This window comes from Rhinatrema bivittatum, chromosome 4 (assembly GCF_901001135.1).
Source record: "Rhinatrema bivittatum chromosome 4, aRhiBiv1.1, whole genome shotgun sequence".
NCBI lineage: Eukaryota > Metazoa > Chordata > Amphibia > Gymnophiona > Rhinatrematidae > Rhinatrema > Rhinatrema bivittatum.
In genome coordinates, this window is record NC_042618.1 from 141,295,697 (window position 1) to 141,315,151 (window position 19,455).

General features: G+C 43.7%; 1 protein-coding gene across 1 annotated transcript in view; it reads right to left on the minus strand.

Annotated features, from left to right (window-relative positions):
• The window catches only part of MIPOL1 (mirror-image polydactyly 1), a 1,009,124-nt gene that overhangs the window by 216,254 nt on the left and 773,415 nt on the right, over nucleotides 1-19,455 (minus strand). The window contains exon 12 of the mRNA XM_029598907.1: nucleotides 12,444-12,538. Coding sequence (XP_029454767.1) covers nucleotides 12,444-12,538 — 95 coding nt within the window. The remainder of the gene's footprint in view (nucleotides 1-12,443; nucleotides 12,539-19,455) is intronic.

The window sequence follows — 19,455 nt, forward strand, 5'->3', positions numbered from 1 at the left end:
ACATGGGAAGCTGTCAGGGATGTCACTGCATGAGTTAAATGACAAATGACTTGCACATTTAGCACAACAAGCCATAGTGCCAGGGCCCAAATTTCTCTCTCCATGCTGTAGAGGCCTGCTAATGTTCCATGCCAATACAATGCACTTTCCACTGTCAATGTGTGATCCAGCACTACAGACTTTCAACAAGTGGCTGTTCAGATCCTCTCTCTTGGAGCTGTTGAAATGTTACTTGTCAAACAAAACCTTTTTGGGTCCACAATGCAGGGACTCCAAGTCAGGTGTGCCCTGCTACTGCTCTGTCAGCCATTGGCTAATGCTGCCCACATCAGTATCCTGCCTGCAGTGCTTGTGCTCTGACGGCCAAGTTGTCAGCCACAATTTGTCCTGATCATCACAGGGGCAGACGGGTTCAATGGAAGCTGTGGGATGTGCATCTGGGGTCCATCCTAGTCACTGTGTCATGTCTGAAAAAAAGTGTACCTCTGGAGGACATGCTGCAGAACAAGCAGGGACATGAACAATCATACCACAAGGCTAATGTCTTTCTACAATGATTTATGTGGCAGCTCTGATGTACAGCTTCAGTGTTAGAGGAATACTAGAACCGGGTAGAGATTGCTTGGTTGTAAGTGACATGTATACATTGGGGTAGATTTTATAAGATACGCGCGCGTGTCCATGGGCGCGTGGTTTCCATAGATGCGCCAATTTTATAACACGTGTGCCAGCACGCATGTGTGGGCGGCGCAAGCGGGAGGGGGATTTTAGTAGATTATGCGTGGCAACGAAATCAGGCCTTCACCCATTCCCTCCCCACTACCTAAACTCCTTCCCTCTTCCCCTCTCCTCCCCACCCCCTAACTTACAATTTTTTTGTTTCACTACTTGCTGCTCCCCTGGAGCAGAAGTAGTTTGCGTGCGCCGGCCGACTGCCGGTGCACGCTTCTCTGGGACAGCAGCTAATGGTTGCTGTCCTGGCTGGCCGCTGTCCTGCCCCGCCCCACCCCTCCCCTCCCCCCAGACCACGCACCCCTGGCCCGCCTCCTTTTCAGGGCCCAGCAATTATGCGCGAATCGTCACTTATGGGCGCGGGTGGGACCTTTTGAAAATGTGCGCAGCGCGCACAGAGTCCAGTGATGCACGTATGTGATGATATTTGTGCGCGTGGCCGATTTAAAATTTGCCCGATTGTGTATGAACCCCACATGCATTTTTCCATTTAGGAAAATATGATACAGCACAAGAAAGTGCGATTGCATAAATATCATGTTACAGTAAAAGGCAGCATGGACTTAGGGTTCACAAATAGCTTTTGATGGCTCATGTCAAGCTATAGTTAGCTTCTAGTGTCTTATAGCATGCTGTGGGTTGACAGTGATACATCAAAATCACAGTAATGTGAGTGATGCAGCCATTCTCTCTTTGCTGCAGGAGATTAAGGATATGATTGCAGGACCTGGTTTCTCACACCTGTCACTATTCCTAAAACACCAGCAGAGACGAGGTACAACAAGGCCTTATGTTCTACCCACTGTGTCATAGAATGCACCTTCGGAGTTCTAAAAAGTAGATTTCACTGTTTGTACAAAACAGGGGGAGCTTTAATGTATGCCCTCCTCAGAATACAGAGATAGTACTTGTCTACTGGGTATTTCATAATCTTGCTCTATCTTAAGGCATCCCAATTGACCTTGTTCCAGATACCTTAAGGCATCCCAATTGACCTTGGCCCGATCTACCTCAGGATCCCCCACGTTCCCCTGCACAAGCCAGAGAGACCACATGGACTGGCAGCCAGCTTCAGCAAAGTGTCATAGAACACTATTTTATCTGTTAGTCATCATCTAGTCCTTCCCAAGCCTAGAAGAGTGGTTCTGGCTTTTCACATCTGTATCTTTCTTTTACTTATCGGTCCTCTGTCTGGGTCAGTGTGTAACAGAAACCATGTAGGCCTAGTTAGGCAACATCGTCTAAAGAGATCATTAGCTGCCATTGACAGCAGTAGACAAAGTAGACACCAAATAAACCTAACAAAGAGATGTTGCTATACTAATGTATTCATATTGATTGTCAGTCCAAAACAGTCACATCTCTCCACAGCATTTGTGTAGGACAGCCAAAACAGTGTGCATAGCTAGGTACAGTTAACACCTTCTTGCTAGCCTTAGCTATGCCTTAGACCCTGTCTTAGACCTCATATATTGGCAAGATAGTCACATAGGTATGATGGAACTAAAGCAAGGCCTATGACATGGAGCCAAGTGCTCTATAAGGAAAATACATCACAAGTTGCTCAGCTACTTAAAGGCACAGCCTAAAGTTACAAGTCGACAGCTACAATCATCAGTCACAGACTCAACATGTTACAGCCAGATTCTCTAGCTGAAATCCATGTTCATCAGAAGATATCCACATGTACATCAGATTCATAGCCTCACATGGGCATGGAAACACACAGGTGTCAGCACTGCCTCATCAGTTTTTGAGGCATTTCTGACATCTGAATGCTCACAGAGCAGACCTTCATTTAGAGTCTTTTTGGAAGGACATGTCCAATACAGTGGGAATCCCAAAAATGTCATATGTCATTGCAAGCTAGCATATTTCATAGGGGTTGCACATGACCATGCACAGCTGGGCCCTGCTACACTAATATAAGTAAACAAGCAACTCTCATGTACAGATGGTAAGGGCCTTGGCTCTTGGTCTGTCATGTTGGTTATGTTAGGTGCAAAGTAAGGCCATTGAAGAATGCTGGTTTGACTATTGGAAGGTTGGATTGGGGATAGAATGGTGTCATGCCTTCACATGGTGTAGACAGAAGCTTCTGAAATATATAGGTCATAGTTTTTTTCACTGATGACAATAAGAGCACCTACATCATCTCAGTGAACCAAAGGCAAAGCTGACTTAGAAGCTGTATGCCTACCCTGACCTGTAACATGTAGCCATTGGGAAATATTGAGATATCACAGCTCAGCAAGGACCTTTGCTGTCCAGCTCTGGGCTATTCATATTGTCCAGCTTTATGCAGATAAATAGAAGATCTGCAAAGTAGTTTGATTATTCTGATAGCTAGTAACAGTTATAGCCCTTATCTTATATGAGGCCACACTTAAAACACATAGGCTGAGGACTCCAGGGGAGACATGCTATCAGAATTGTCATCCTCTAAGCAGAGGCACAACCTTTCAGATGTTTACAGGTTTGAGGCCCTTGCTTTTCCATGTGGCTGATACACAGGAGTTACAAAAGGTCATGTTCTGAAATAACATGTCACAACCATAGTAGAGTTCCAGTCCTATAGGATATGTCTCCTGAGGTGTTAGTGCATTTTTGACTTTGTGGATACCGAGACTAAGGTAGATGTGCTGATAGACTCTCAATCATCAACTCTGTGTAATGCATTAAAGCAACAGAAGGTATTGTCAGCTGATGAGCTTATGAGACTACAACAAGCCTCTTTCTGAAGACTACCATAGTGAAAAATGCATAGTCAAACTGCTCCCAGAGATATCTTGTGGAAAGTATGATGTCGTCTGCACTTTCATTGTTGTTTAAATTATAGCCATTTTTTGGTACCTGAGGCCTGAAGATGCCCATATCTGTTACAAAGAAGAATCAGTGAGCATATATGTTCCCAAAAGATGTCTGTCAGACTGCCTGGTGTAGATAATCTTCTGTGAGCAGTTATAATTCTATCTCTTTAGCAGGTAGGGACAAGCTTGGCACAGTCATTATTGATGTTTGATGATGAACAGGCCAGGAACAGCAATTTATAGCCTCTGAGGGTTACCAAAGCGCTAGAGGGAGTCTATAAACAACAATCCCTAACATATCTGGGTGTGTCTGGGTGAGTGATGTGTTGTGTATGCCATGGTCTATATCGGTGTCTGGGGCTGATGTGGTTTTCTTCCTTACCACACCAATGCATACACCAGAGCATGGTCAGTGTGCGCACCCAATGAGCATACACTGGCTTTAGCCACACACAGTCCTATGCTTCCACTCTTTAGGATGGAAGCTACAGGTATGGTAATATGTAGGCGGTTGGAAAATGACCTCACGCATTGTTACCTAATATTTCACCTTGGCCTGACCTTGTTTATTTCTTCAACCGAAAGAGCATTGAGAATCTTGGCATTTTTAGGAGCTCAGATATCCAGCGCCACTTTGCTGGATGAGTATGAAACTGAGTTGAGATCTGGCTGTAGTTGCCCCTATGTAGCCATATCTTGACAACTCCCACTATGTAGCTTGGGCACTGTGCCACACAGGCAGATATCTACATACCTATGAGGCAAAGTGGCAGCTGAGTGGGTAATGTAGTGGTCTAGGAAGTTATCAGTGGCCTTACAGCTGTGCTGCCAAAGTAAACCACACCTTGCTCCCAGTCTTTCAAAGTCTCCCATTAAATGGATGTGTGTGCATCCGCCACTGCTCACTGGGTTAAATGTGACATGTAATGGCCTCATGAGCATAGAGTTTACACGTTAGGGTGCTAAGAAGAACTTAGATTAGAGTCTTTAGGGTTTTTATAAGAATGAAACTGCTTTCTGCATTTGCAGTTAAGTATCTGGACACAATATGAGGGTTCAAGACCTGCTTCACCTGTGCCTGCACCGGCCTGTATGTGTTAGTCACTGTGACTGTTTGTCTGTGTGCTTTGTGGCTTGCTATGGTTTATGAGGGTCTGGTTGTTGGGTGTGTTTGTCTCTCACTTACTGTCATTGTGTGGGTCTCACTGTAAGTATGTCTGGGTGTCTGTGTGGCTCTCTGGCAATCTGGGTGTGGGGGGAATATGCTCCTTGAGTGATTACTTGCAGCCTGTAGGCCCATGTGCATGTGTCAATGGAATCTTATATGCAAAATGAAGATGTAGCCTAAGGGTCATTTCCACCAATGTAAAGCCGTTTAGCTGCATTGTCATTAGCTGACAAGTATTAATGCTACGCCCAAAAACACACACATATGTTCCTGAGGAATTTGAGAATGAAGCCACAAAGCCATACACTGCCTAAAGGACCCAATTTGAGATTATGGAGGTGCCAAAGGAGTCTATTAGTATATACGTATTTCCATTGAGGCAGATAGAAATCAGCTTTGGTCACACTGATGCCACACACCCTGAGTGGCAGACAGCGAGAAACATACATCCAGACATTAACATCCCAAACATACATATATGTCTGCATGTCTAGTGGCTGTATATATGTACAAAGTTACACATGCATATCTTTACCTTGGCTAGGAAGCCCACTACTCGATATGAATGAAGAGGACCGGGGATGTGATAGCTTCCTATGCCTTGACTTGAAACACAAGAATATAGTATATAGTCTATCTGGTCCACAGTAGTTTAGTAGGCCTAGATGTGGTGAAGGACATTTACAGTGATGATGTACACCTGCCAAGGCTACACAACAGCTACTTAGTTCCTGTCCTTGTAAATAGACTCTTCCCAAGAGAGTCTACAAGCATCCTATGGCTTTTCAACTTGGAATGTCAATATACAGCAAAGTATACACTCTTTGTGGAAGCCTATTAAGGAACACCTTAATATACATGTATACTTTGCAGGTTCTGCTATGGCTGCACCAGATGGAAAAGTAGGAACAACTGGGAAGTCATGCATAATGGTGAGTTGTAGGTGAACAGAGCCGAAAGCTGCTGCTTGAATGTAACTTGCCAGCCCAAGACAAAACACCATTCCTTGGCAAATGGGTGGTGGGACTCATACATTGTTCTCAGTATCTGTCTTCCAGCTTTAGCTTCACTTATGCATGTCGGTATATAAAAATTCTAAATAAATAATGCAAGCATAGAGAGTGGGAGTAGCACACCTGTAGCTACACCTTTCAGTAGGTTCCAATGTCGCTGAACTGTACACACGTCACAGCTACTATTGAGTGTAGTGTCCTGCTGCTGTACAAATTATATCGCAATGACAGAGAGGAGCACCTGGGAGGTGGTGTGGCGCTTTATGTCTGAGATGGCATAGAGTCCAACAGGATAAACATCCTGCATGAGACTAAATGCACAATTTAATTTTTATGGGTAGAAATCCCTTGTGTGTCGGGGAAGACTATAGGAGAATACTACCGTCCACCTAGTCAAGATGGTGACACTGACAGTGAAATGCTATGAGAAATTAGGGAAGCTAACCAAATTTGTAGTGTGGTAATAATGGGACACTTCAATTACCAAAAGTACATGGTGAGCAAACTCTGCACTATAGCAAAATCGCAGGATACATAAGTGCAGGCAGAAATTTAAGTCCTGATACAGTACTCACAATCAAGTGTATAAGTACAACTTTTTATTCTTCAATATGGCAACTCCTCTGATTCATACAGGCAGTAGGTTAATGGCGTCCCCCGACACGGTTCCCGTGTTTCGCCGCGGGCTGCATCGGGAGGGCGCGCCAACAGGGGTTCTAACAATAACTGTAAAACAGAAGTATACATCAGGACAACAGCGTGGGACTTATAGCCGAATAATGAGTATAAGACTTAGGATATAAAGCATTCCAACATACCTGACAGCAAAATGCCTTGAAAGTGACAGGGAGCGCACTGCCCTTGAACGCTGACAGGTATTTAAAGCTGATTAAGCGCGCTTAATCAGCTTTAAATACCTGTCAGCGTTCAAGGGCAGTGCGCTCCCTGTCACTTTCAAGGCATTTTGCTGTCAGGTATGTTGGAATGCTTTATATCCTAAGTCTTATACTCATTATTCGGCTATAAGTCCCACGCTGTTGTCCTGATGTATACTTCTGTTTTACAGTTATTGTTAGAACCCCTGTTGGCGCGCCCTCCCGATGCAGCCCGCGGCGAAACACGGGAACCGTGTCGGGGGACGCCATTAACCTACTGCCTGTATGAATCAGAGGAGTTGCCATATTGAAGAATAAAAAGTTGTACTTATACACTTGATTGTGCGACACTTCAATTACCCCAATATTGACTGGGTAAATGTATCATCAGGACACGCTAGAGAGATAAAGTTCCTGGATGGAATAAATGATAGCTTTATTGAGCAATTGGTTCAGGAACAGACGAGAGAGGGAGCAATTTTAGATCTAATTCTCAGTGGAGCACATGATTTGGTGAGAGACGTAATGGTGGTGGGGCCGCTTGGCAATAGTGATCATAATATGATCAAATTTGAATTGAATGGAAGGGGGACAGTAAGAAAATCCACGGCTCTCGTGCTAAACTTTCAAAAGGGAAACTTTGATAAAATGAGAAAAATTGTTAGAAAAAAACTGAAAGGAGCAGCTACAAAAGTAAAAAGTGTGCAAGAGGCGTGGTCATTGTTAAAAAAAAACATCCTAGAAGCATAGTCCAGATGTATTCCACACATTAAAAAAGGTGGAAAGAAGGCAAAACGAATACTGGCATGGTTAAAAGGGGAGGTGAAAGAAGCTATTATAGCCAAAAGATCTTCATTCAAAAATTGGAAGAAGGATCCAACAGAAGAAAATAGGATAATGCATAAACGTTGGCAAGTTAAATGTAAGACATTGATAAGATAGACTAAGAGAGAATTTGAAAAGAAGTTGGCCATAGAGGCAAAAACTCACAGCAAAAACATTTTAAAATATATCCGAAGCAGAAAGCCTGTGAGGGAGTCAGTTGCAGATGACACAAAATTGTTCAGAGTAGTTAAATCACAAGCAGATTGTGATAAATTGCAGGAAGACCTTGTGAGACTGGAAAATTGGGCATCCAAATGGCAGATGAAATTTAATGTGGATAAGTGCAAGGTGATGCATATAGGGAAAAATAACCCATGCTATAATTACACAATGTTGGGTTCCATATTAGGTGCTACAACCCAAGAAAGAGATCTAGGCGTCATAGTGGATAACACATTGAAATCGTCGGTTCAGTGTGCTGCGGCAGTCAAAAAAGCAAACAGAATGTTGGGAATTATTAGAAAGGGAATGGTGAACAAAACGGAAAATGTCATAATGCCTCTGTATCGCTCCATAGTGAGACCGCAACTTGAATACTGTGTACAATTCTGGTTGCCGCATCTCAAAAAAGATATAATTGCAATGGAGAAGGTACAGAGAAGGGCTACCAAAATGATAAAGGGAATGGAACAGCTCCCCTATGAGGAAAGACTAAAGAGGTTAGGACTTTTCAGCTTGGAGAAGAGACGGCTGAGGGGGGATATGATAGAGGTGTTTAAAATCATGAGAGGTATAGAACGGGTAGATGTGAATAGGTTATTTACTCTTTCGGATAATAGAAAGACTAGGGGGCACTCCATGAAGTTAGCATGGGGCACATTTAAAGCTAATCGGAAAAAGTTCTTTTTTACCCAACGCACAATTAAACTCTGGAATTTGTTGCCAGAGGATGTGGTTAGTGCAGTTAGTATAGCTGTGTTTAAAAAAGGATTGGATAAGTTCTTGGAGGAGAAGTCCATTACCTGCTATTAAGTTCACCTAGAGAATAGCCACTGCCATTAGCAACGGTAACATGGAATAGACTTAGCTTTGGGGTACTTGCCAGGTTCTTATGGCCTGGATTGGCCACTGTTTGGAAACAGGATGCTGGGCTTGATGGACCCTTGGTCTGACCCAGTATGGCATATTTTTATGTTCTTATGATAGATGATTGAGGAGTTAAAGGGGCACTTAGAAAAGATAAGGCCATTGTGGAAAGATTAAATGATTTCTTTGCTTCGGTGTTTTCTGAAGAGGATGTTGGGGAGTTAGTATAGCTGTGTTTAAAAAAGGATTGGATAAGTTCTTGGAGGAGAAGTCTATTACCTGCTATTAATTGAGTTGACTTATTTATTTATTTAACTTCTTTTAATATACCGATGCTCAAGACAAGTCTTATCGTACCGGTTTACAATAAACTGGGGGAAAAACCAATTAACACGGATAGAGAAAGACAACGTTACAATAAACAGGGAGTGTAAAACATGGTCATTAGATGAGAAGAAGTAGTTTAAACGAGAGCAATAACTCAGATAGCAAAACATATTTGGTTAACATGGAGGTGTTGAACTTAGCAGGTAATTAAATAAGCAGTGTCTAGCATAAGATTATACTTTATTATACTATTATACTTTATAGTTTCTATTTGTCTATATTTGGTGAGGGTCTGCCTATGTTACTGAGGAGAGGTATTCTGCTACTGTGCAGGAATCTATAGCAGCTTGGTTTGTTCTGTTTTTCTAATAGAAGATATATTTGTTTTTTAAGATTTGGTGTAATATTTGCAGTGTTGCTTTTTCATAGGTAGGCTTGTTACTTTTTAAGTGCCAGCAGTTAGTTCTGTTTTAGTGTGGGAGGTGTGTTATATTTTAATTGCAATTTAGGCATGGCTTTTTGAGGGTCAAGCCTACACCTACCACGCATTACAATAACCCAAATGCTATAATGGTTCTATGTGTCTTTTTTTGCAGTCTTTTCTAGATGGCACCATTTTATACGACCCGTATGACATAGTGAGGGCAAAAGTAGCGCCGGCGCCATTTTGAATATTGGCAATACTGCCCGAGTGCAGGAGGTCGCTCCCGGACCCCCGCTGGACTTTTGGCAAGTCTTGTGGGGGTCAGGAGGCCCCCCCAAGCTGGCCAAAAGTCCTTGGGGGTCCAGCGGGGGTCCGGAAGCGATCTCCTGCACTCGTGACGTCGGGTGACAGGAACCAAAATGGCGCCGGCGCTACCTTTGCCCTGTCATATGGTAAGGGCAAAGGGCCACCGGCGCCATTTCTATTAACGCAGCCGTGGCCTGAGAGCGGGAGATCGCGCCGGGGACCCCCCCCCCCCCCACTGGACCCCAGGTAATTTTAAACATTTTGGGGGGGTTCGGGAGGGTGGAGGATTTGTTTTAAAGGGTCGGGGTGGGTTTTAGGGTTGTTTTGGTGTGCCGGTTTTCCCGCCGATTTACGATTTGACGATTTTTTAACATAAAAAACCATGACGATCAGATTTCCCTCCCCCCCCCCCCCAGCCAAAATCGATCGTTAAGACAATCGATCACACGATTCACATCCCTACTGTTTTGCATAAGATGTGCACTTTGCATCATTCAATGTGAGCATCCTACGCAAAAAAAGTGTGGACATCACTTTTACAGGTGATGTGCTTTACCAGTCCTCGCTCACGTCATGTCCATGGCCTTGTCCATGCCCTCAAAGATTTCCGGTCACAGCTTCTCCATCAACATCAGGACGGTTTGGCAAGAGGCTCCTCCTCCTGTCTGGTGCATGCATTTGTTCCTACTTGCCATATTATTCTTTAACTGTGCCTCAAAGTTCTAGTAGCAATAGGCCACCTGCTCTCCAGTCCTCTTGATGCTGCTGCATCATGATATGGCCTGTGCAATGGTCCACTATATCTGGCCCTTGGCAGCCCTGGAGGTGTTCCCAGCCCAGTTGCTGAAGAGTAGGGGGTAATTTTCTAGGATGTCAGTGATGAGCTGCTCGTTGTCCTACACAATGAACTTATAGGCATGTAGCCATGGACGAGCTGCTGCCTGGCTGCCAGAGGATCAGGTTGTCACTTCCACTTCCAGAGAAGTGATGTTACTGTCTTCACTCTTGCTCCCACTTTCCACTCCCCTCCTTTAGTCCTGCACCTGCCCTGACAAGTTCCTCTCCCCTGTCCTGTCTAGTCCTACCCTTCCATCTTCCTCCCTCCACAATCACCTGCCTAAACCCTTACCTCTCCCGCTTCCTTCTATCCTTTCTCTCCTCCCTATCCCTACTCCTCCTCCTACCATTCCTGCCCTCCTCCTCACCTTACGCCTACCACAATCCAGCCTCACCTCACCACTCCTCTCCATACTACTCATCACATAATTCCTCCATTCCTTACCACTCCTCTACTCCACCTCCACTACACTTCACTCGACACCTTGCCTCTACACCTCCTCCACACAAAGGGACAGACAGATAAACTAGACAAATGCACAAAAACTCTCTTCTTTCACACACATATAAACACAAAAGACAAAGGTAAAGGTAAACATATGAAACATAAGAAACAGGACAATGCAATTAAGTAATTGACTAATGAAATCCTAAACCTCCAACTACTCACCAAGCTCCTCTCCTCCTCTAACTCCTGACACATCCTCAAAGATGCAGTACAGAAAACCGGTATATATAAACAAAGAAAATAATGCGCCATACATAAAATGATGCGCAACGCGTAAAAATGGCATGTGATGCGTAAAATGACGTGAATTATTAGTGCATTGCGCAATGTGGTAGAGTATCATGCATCATGATAATTACATATGTGGTGCGGTATTTCCTTAATTTCCCTAACCATGCCCATCTTCCATTGGGGCCTGCTAACATGCTATATTTTGGTTTTATGTACTGTGGGCTTGATGAATCTAGGGATTAACCAGATAAGTAGCGATTTTTAAACTTATCTGGTTAAATTAGCCAGAAAAGTTAGACCTGCTCTTAGGCAGATCTAAAGTTAGCCAGATAAACCTATCTGGCTGATTAAAAATTATTTGGGTATATTCAGCGGTGCAGATATACCAGAGAACTTTTGAATATGGATTTCATGTATTTTTAAACAGATACAGAAATGTACTCTTGGGGGTGGATTCTATATGCAGTTGAGAGTTACGCGCATAATTTTTTATTTTAAAAAGTATTAATGGAAATTCTCTTAGCAAAACTACTCATCTCAAATAGCAGGTATAATTGTGTGCGCATAGTTTTGTCTGGATAATTTTCAAAGTAATCTCATTCATGTAAGTTTGCTTTGAAAATTGGCGTAATTTAAGCACATACTTGCCCGCTAAGTTATGGACAATGTTAGAAATTGACCCTCCCTTTATTAGCATTATGGTCTTAATAAAATACAGAGGTCACTGGGCTATGTATGTCAATACACATCCTACTAATCTTTTCCAGATTTAGTTGCTAGGATTATCTACTAGAGATGTGCATCGTTTTTTTGTCTTTGTGTCGTTTTTCGGCCGCCATGGAAAATGTCGGTTTTTTTCGGTTCGTGTCTTTTTTTTCATGAAAAATGGATTTTTAGTTAGCGCGCGCTAACAAAAACCGTTACTTTTTGTTAGTTTTTGTTAGCGCGCGCTAACGGGGAGTTAGCATGCACTGACTCCCGTTAGTGCGCACTAATCGGAAAAACACATTTTAGCGAAAAATAGGAAAATCCTGATTTTTTTCGGGCTCCCTGAAACATGCCGAATTGGACAATTTTGTTGCAATTTTCCAATTCGGCAAAAACGAATGCACATTTCTATTATCTAGTGAAGAACTTTTTCATTAGATTGCTCACAAAATTGACACCATCTATACAAGATGATTATTTCCATATTAACTATATTCAAGATATATTAAAAGCAAGGCAATTATTTATCCATGAGCATGAACGTTTTTATTCCAACATGGTGATTGGCTTTAAGAAAGAAAATAACCACGTACCTGTAATATACACGAAGGGTCTGAATTTCTTCCTCAAGTTTCTTATATTGTTGAATAGCCTTGTCTCGGTCTTGTTGTAATGATATCATCTGAGCCTGAAAATAAAATTAGACAATTGCCACTTGTTAATATTCAGCTATTCTCATTTCCTATATACCTAACAGGGAGATGCATCAAGCCGTGTTAGTGCTTTAACACGCATTATATTGCGTATATTGCGTGATATATGCAAAATTTTGCATCTCCCCTCCCAATGATCTTCTTTAGATATAATTTGCATGCATGAGTTATGCAAATATATGCAAAGAAGGTCATGCATAGTCAATCCTATGCAAATATTTTATCGCGCCCAATTAAGAAGGTGGCCTCTTGGAAAACGGGTAAATGTGAGGCAAGAAGCCTGGGATCCTAGTGAGGGTGCTGAAGCTCCCGCCACACATTTAAAGAGGCAGCAAAAAAAAAAAAAAAACCAAAACAAAGCAGCGAACACAGGGAGATTGAGTGGAGGTCAATGCTGACCCCATCTCAACCCAGGGCTGCCACTTCAAAATGTAAAAAATGTAAAAAAAAAAAAGTTAAAATGTGTTGCTACACAGAGACAATCTTGGCCCCCCCCACCTTCACCCACAAGTCATCAATAAAATATAGGGTCCCAGCCATCCTTCCCATACCCACACCTCACCACCAAGTCAAAAATAGGGTCCCAGCCTTGTTTCCCATACCCACCCCACAAGATAAAAATATGGTCCTGGCCCCCACTTCCCATACCCATCCCCTGCCCCCTGTGAAAAATAGGGTCCTGGCCCCCCTTCCCAAATCCACTTCCCACCCCCTTGAAAACCCCCAAAAATAGGGTCCCGACTCCTACCCCACCCCTGAACCATCAAATTAAGTAGAGAATCCCTCATCAGAGCCAGGATGCACACTAGTACCCCACCCAGTCGGTGCCATTTTCTAAAATGGCACTGACCTGACCTTGTCCCAGCCACATGGCCGAAGTCTGATCCCCTAGGTAACTATTAAATCTGAAAATCTTCCAATGGAAATATGCATTCATTTTAATGAAAAAGCTGTTCTAGACATGTGATAATGCTTTTGTTTACTTCAGAGGTCCTAACCAGGGAGATAAAGTATCAAAAACAACAGGATGTTGGGCATTATTCAACTTGAATGTAGGATTCGGATTCCAGCATTTTAAGTCACCATCTTGATTTTATAAAAGTAGATACCGGTAATTTCAATGTTCAAAGTGTTTAGAGTCCTAACTTTTAGCTCTTTAAATTGACTCTTGAAAATATGAGTTCCTAAATTTAGTCTCCTAATTTAACTAGGCCCCTAAAGTTAGGTGCCTAAAATGTGGGTTGCTACAGGGGAGGGGGGAGACACTGTTAGAAGCATAACACACTGATTTTGAGAACTAGGCACCTAACTTAGGGCCCTAAATCTAGGCAAATGAATAGCAGATCTAAATTTAGGTCCAATTTCTGCTGAAAATGTAGGTCCCTAAGTTCAGCTGAAAATAGGAAACCAACCCATGGATGCACTAAGCTGTGAATTTTTTTCACGGGATGGGTTCCACTATGGTGGAAGAGTGTTGCTGCGATAGTGGGACCCCTGCCCTGAAGAAGCATTGTGGCTATATGGCGCATTCTTTGGTCTCGTGGTCAAAAATCATGGGACAAAAGAACACAGCAAGCAATCCTTAATGCGATGGTGGCCCCAACCTCACAGGACCCCCATCACATTAGAAGGGCCACTGCCCCCCACCCCCCCCAAAAAAAACCAAACCAAAATCATGGTTGAACAGGAGTCTCAGTCCGGGGTCACCAGTTGAAGCGTTCCTGACTGCCCCAAAATGTAAATAAAAAAAAAAAGAACAGCATGGCAACAGTTCTGGCTCCCCTTCCCAAAGCTAAAACATAAAATGTGGCCAAGGCCCTCCACTGCCATACCCCGCCAGCCATCTCCAGTGACAGAGATACCACGGGATAGTCAAACCCCTACCCCCCCAAGTGACAATGATGGTCCCTCAACCCCCAACTGACATTGATAGCCCACGACAGTCCATAATCCCGCACCCCACCCCCCAAGTGACAGTTACGGACCCCTGATTTAAAAAAAGGGTCGCATGTTCCACCCCACCCCCCAACAGGAAAAATATTAGTTTCCCGGCCTACAACCCCCATCCCCCTTCTCACGCTACCCCTGGCCCTGACCCCCTCCTATACCTAAAAATGGATCCTGGATCGGGGCTGGGTGCACCTTGGCACCCAGCAGCTTGGTCAGCGCCATTTTCCAAAATGGCACCTACGTGACCATGCCCCAGCCACATGGCCAAGGTCTGAACCCCAAACCTTCCCCTAGTCATATAGCTGGGGCAAGATCAGGTTGGCACTATTTTGGAAAATAGTACCGACAGGGCCAGGTACGAGGGTGTACCTGGCCCTGCCACAGGATCCATTTTTAGGTATGGGGGGTGTGCAGGTGGGGGAGAGGTCAGGGGTGCAGTTGAGGTGGCCAGCACACTACTTTTTCTTTCCTTTCAGGGGAGAGGGTGGGGTGGGTCCCAGGACCATTTTTCTTAAATTGGGAGGGGGGGGGGGCATCACTGTCACTTGGTGGGGGTGTGGATATGGACTGTCAGGGGCCCTTCTCTGTCACTTGGGGGGTGGGAGTGGGGGGGTTTGACTTGGGGGAGGATCTGTCACTTAGGAGGTTGGGAGTTTGACTTGTGGGGGGATATCTGTCACTTGGAGGGTGCATGGAGGTGGGATTCATCACATGGCGGGAAGGGACATGGCCATCACATTCACTTGGGATGGTGGGAGCTCATCACTGTCACTAGGGATCAGGATTGAGGGTCACATTTTGCTTTTGTGCTTTCAGGATGGGAAGAGGGGCTGGGGCTGTCACCGTGCTGGGGTTTGTTTTTTTTTTTTTTCCATTTTGGGGAAGTTGGGGTCACCTCAACTGACCCTGTTTGCCACGACTTTTAATTGCTTTTGCTGCTGCTTTAAATGTGCAACAAAAACCTTGGGACCCGCAATATGTTCTGGGCCTCCTGCCTCACATGTAACGCATTTCAAATAGGTGTTATTTTATCGCAGCTGATCACCTTCCCGCAACAAAATATTTACATGAAATTGACTAGCAATGACCTTCTTTGCATACATTTGCATTATTCATACATGTAAATCACATGCAAAGAAGATCATTGCAATAGGGCAGGGTATCTGAGTGGGGAGATGGAAAATATTGCATATATTGCACGATAATACGTGATATAACGTGTTAAAGTACTAACGTGGTTTGATGCATCATCCCCTAAATTAGAAACCTAAGAGGTTCATTCTCTAAACTGTGATAGAGCTTTAGAGGTAGATTTTGAAAGTGTTGCTCACGCAAAAATGGCCACATAGGCACGTATGCAGGCCGTGCAAGAGCAATGTGAATTTTAAGAATCCACGAAGTACGCGCATACTTACCCTCGCACGTGTCAAGAATAAGGGGGGGGGGGGGGGTGGAAAAGGGACAGGGCATGGGCATTCCAGGGCAGAGCTAATATTTACATGCCTAACTCTGAATTTTAACAAAGCTGACCAGGGCGCACTTTTGTGTGTAACTTTACTGTAGGTCTTGATGAGGAAGCAAGTCTAGAGATCTCGAGTTTTAGGGTTTTCAGCACAATGTGAAGATTCGGAGTCAAGAAGGGGGCTTACGGGATGAAGAACCAGAGGGGTCTCGAAGACTTTAATATCAACTGGACAAACTGGTGAACTACCGTATATACTCATGTATAAGTTGAGGGTATTTTTGTGCCCCAAAATCAAGATTTATCTGTCACCCGTGGATAAGTTAAGGGTAAAACCTCCCCCATGGCTGCCTTCCCTGTTTGAATTCTTCCCTCCCTCCCCCATGGCTGCCCTTCCTGTCCCTGGTGGTCCAACAGGGGGGGGCCCAGGAATGATCATTTTCCATCAAAATTTCGTTAAAAAAAAACAAACCACCCCAAAACCAGCCCCAACCCTTCAAACTTCATTAAATATAAAGCCCCCAATCCCCCCAAGACTCACCCAAAGTCCCTGGTGGTTGAGTGGGAGAGGGGACCTGGGAGCAATCTCCCGCTCCCAGGCCATCGGCTGCCAGTAATCAAAATGGCACCGGCGGCCCTTTGCCCTTACTATATGACAGGACACAGGGCCCGAGGCCTCCATTAGACCACAGGGACTCTGGGTGAGCCTTGGGGGGCGGGGGTTGGGAGGGTGAGGGGCTTTATATTTAATGAAGATTGAAGGGTTGAGGCAGGTTTTGAGGTGTTTTTTTTAAACAAAACTTTGATGGGAAAAAAAAACTGTGCATGACTATGTGTGTATATTTCGAGCCAGATTTTTTTAGTTTATTTTCTGGCATAAATTTCTTGCATATGTGTGTAAAAGCCGCTTAAAGCCCTAGCAGAAATACGTGCGGGACATTTACTCGAGCCACCTCTTAAGATTACGTGCATACATACGTGCGGCAGGGGGATTTTAAATGATATGCGCGTATTTGCGCGCATGATATAAAATAGCAGTGAATCTCCGCTCGTGCACCGATACATGCGTTTATGGGCGCATGCGTGTTCCTTTTAAAATTAGCCAGTTATTGCGCAAAAAATATCCTTATGTGCTAAATGCCCAAAATCGTGTGAAATGTTTTCACATCGCGTGTTATAATATTGCACGAGTTAAACATTTTTTTTGCTAATTTTTATGCAAATAGGAAAACTGATGCAAATTATGCTGATGATGGCGGTTTTCCACTTCTCGCTTGAAATATTACAGAATTTCAGGAAAAAGAACTTAGCATTATTTTGGCAGAGACATAAAATATCACGTGAAAATCATATTTTTTGGTCCACACCCATCTAAACTACCTAAAAGGTTCTAGACCAAGAAAATATCTTCTAGCTGGCCTAGTTACTTCCTGGCAAAATGTTTGGCTACTATAGTCTGCTTTTGGCTCTACTGCACTTGAGAGAAGCAAACCAGAACCAGTGAAAGGCCAGGGAAGCAGAATGCCATCCTTGCCAGAGCCACAGCAGGAGGCAGACGGACAACTGAAGCAGGGGTGCCCGCAGGGGGCTGGGGGTTTCTTACCACATAGAAAATGACATTGGGTTCGGCGGCTGCGAATATTTCATGCCCATACCACATTGCTTGATTTTCCTGAGGAGGAAGTGATCAGGAGGTACCGTTTGAGCTCACAGGCCAGCATGGCATTATATGAGGATCTGAAAGATGAGCTGGATCCTGTCACAGCCAGATCCCATGTCATTCCAGGCCTTGTTAAACTATTGAGCTTCTGGTGCCTTCCAAACAACTCTCAGCGTTGTAGGGGGTATGTCACAAACAAGCTTTTCTAGGTCATTGCACCAGGTGCTCTAAGCCATTTTCATGATCAAATCAGATTTCCTCACAGAGGCATGAACTGCAGATCTTGAAGACAGATTTCTATCTATTGCATAGTACCCTAATGTTTTTTATGCCGACTGCACACATGGTTCTCATTCCACCCTGCAAAAGGGAAGATTTGTACTGCAACCGCAAGCTCATCCACTTCTCAATGTGCAAGTTGTATAAGTTGCACCCATGCACATTCTCAATGTGCTGGCGAAGTTACCAGGGGCCACCCATGATGCCTATATCCTGTGGCACTCAGACATTTGTCAGAACTTGGAAGATGGGAGCTATGGCAATGAATGGCTGGTAAAACCCTTTAACACTTACTTCCTTGAGTGTTCCTCTTTAAGGCTTTCTGGAATATGGCTGGAGGACAAGTTAAAGACTGAATCTGATCAGCTATAATTTGTAGTGCCTATAGATGCTATTTATTTGTATTCCCTGCATCACCTTCCCGACTACAGATAAAATCTTGTTGTAAGTGGGGTTGTCAGAGGCAGCACACAGAACTGGTCATAATGTGTAGGGGTGTCAGCAATTCTAGCATGAAACTGGAAATCTCTTACTCTGTGATCCATATCGCACATGTGCCTACATAATCTCTTTTTGAAAATCTGTAATGCCATGTAGCAGGAGAATCAGCACATAGCAAGCTCTTTGGGGATGGAGAAATGAAGGCAACTGGCAAAGGAGAAGTTAGGAGCTGAAAACTTTACAGAAAATATAGAAACAGTGCAAGAATGGCCTTGCTTTTAAGAGTTACAATCTAAACAGAATGAAACCAAAAGTGGTAAAAATTAATAATACAAACCATATGAAAATAGTCACTTAAATCAAAACACCCTCATAAAAAGTGAAGTTGGAGACCATCATACCTAAAAGTATTTCACACTGTTATCAGCTAGTTCAACCTTTCGTTATAATCATCAGTTTCCATATATACCTCACATATAAGTCCATATTTGTGCACTTCCATGTTTTGGAGAAAAAATCCTAATTTTCCAAGTGTTATGTTAACAGCATTCTTTGTTCAAAATAATAACTGTACTTACCTTTAACAATCTCATGACACAGGCACCAGTGTTTCATTACCAAACTGTGGTGTTTTTTTCATCCATGCAAGGCTGGGTTGCCATTTCCAGGGCAGTTTGTTCCTTCCCTTTCTGTCTCTCCAATCCACTCCCATCCTCTCTCACTCTAGCATCCTGCTATCTCTAGTCCTGCTATCACTCTGGTGCTCCTTCTCCCAGGCCCACTCCCAGCTCATATTCCTCTCCTGTTTTCGCCACTCCTCTTTATACTCACTTACCCCAGGCCCATGTCTCTCACATCCACTCGTTGTCCTCATCTCTAGCATGTACACACAAGCAGCCTTTCACACGTTAAACAAAAGGACAAAAATAAAATAAAAACACACAGACTCTTCTTTCAAACACAGATAAAAGGCTACAGACAATGGAAAAGGTAATGATATTAGGAAAACAAGAAAACACAAGACAAAGTACTCAAGTAATCGAAATCTATAGCCACCTCTCCAAAAAACTCTTCTTTCCCTCACTCCTCTTCTCCAGCGC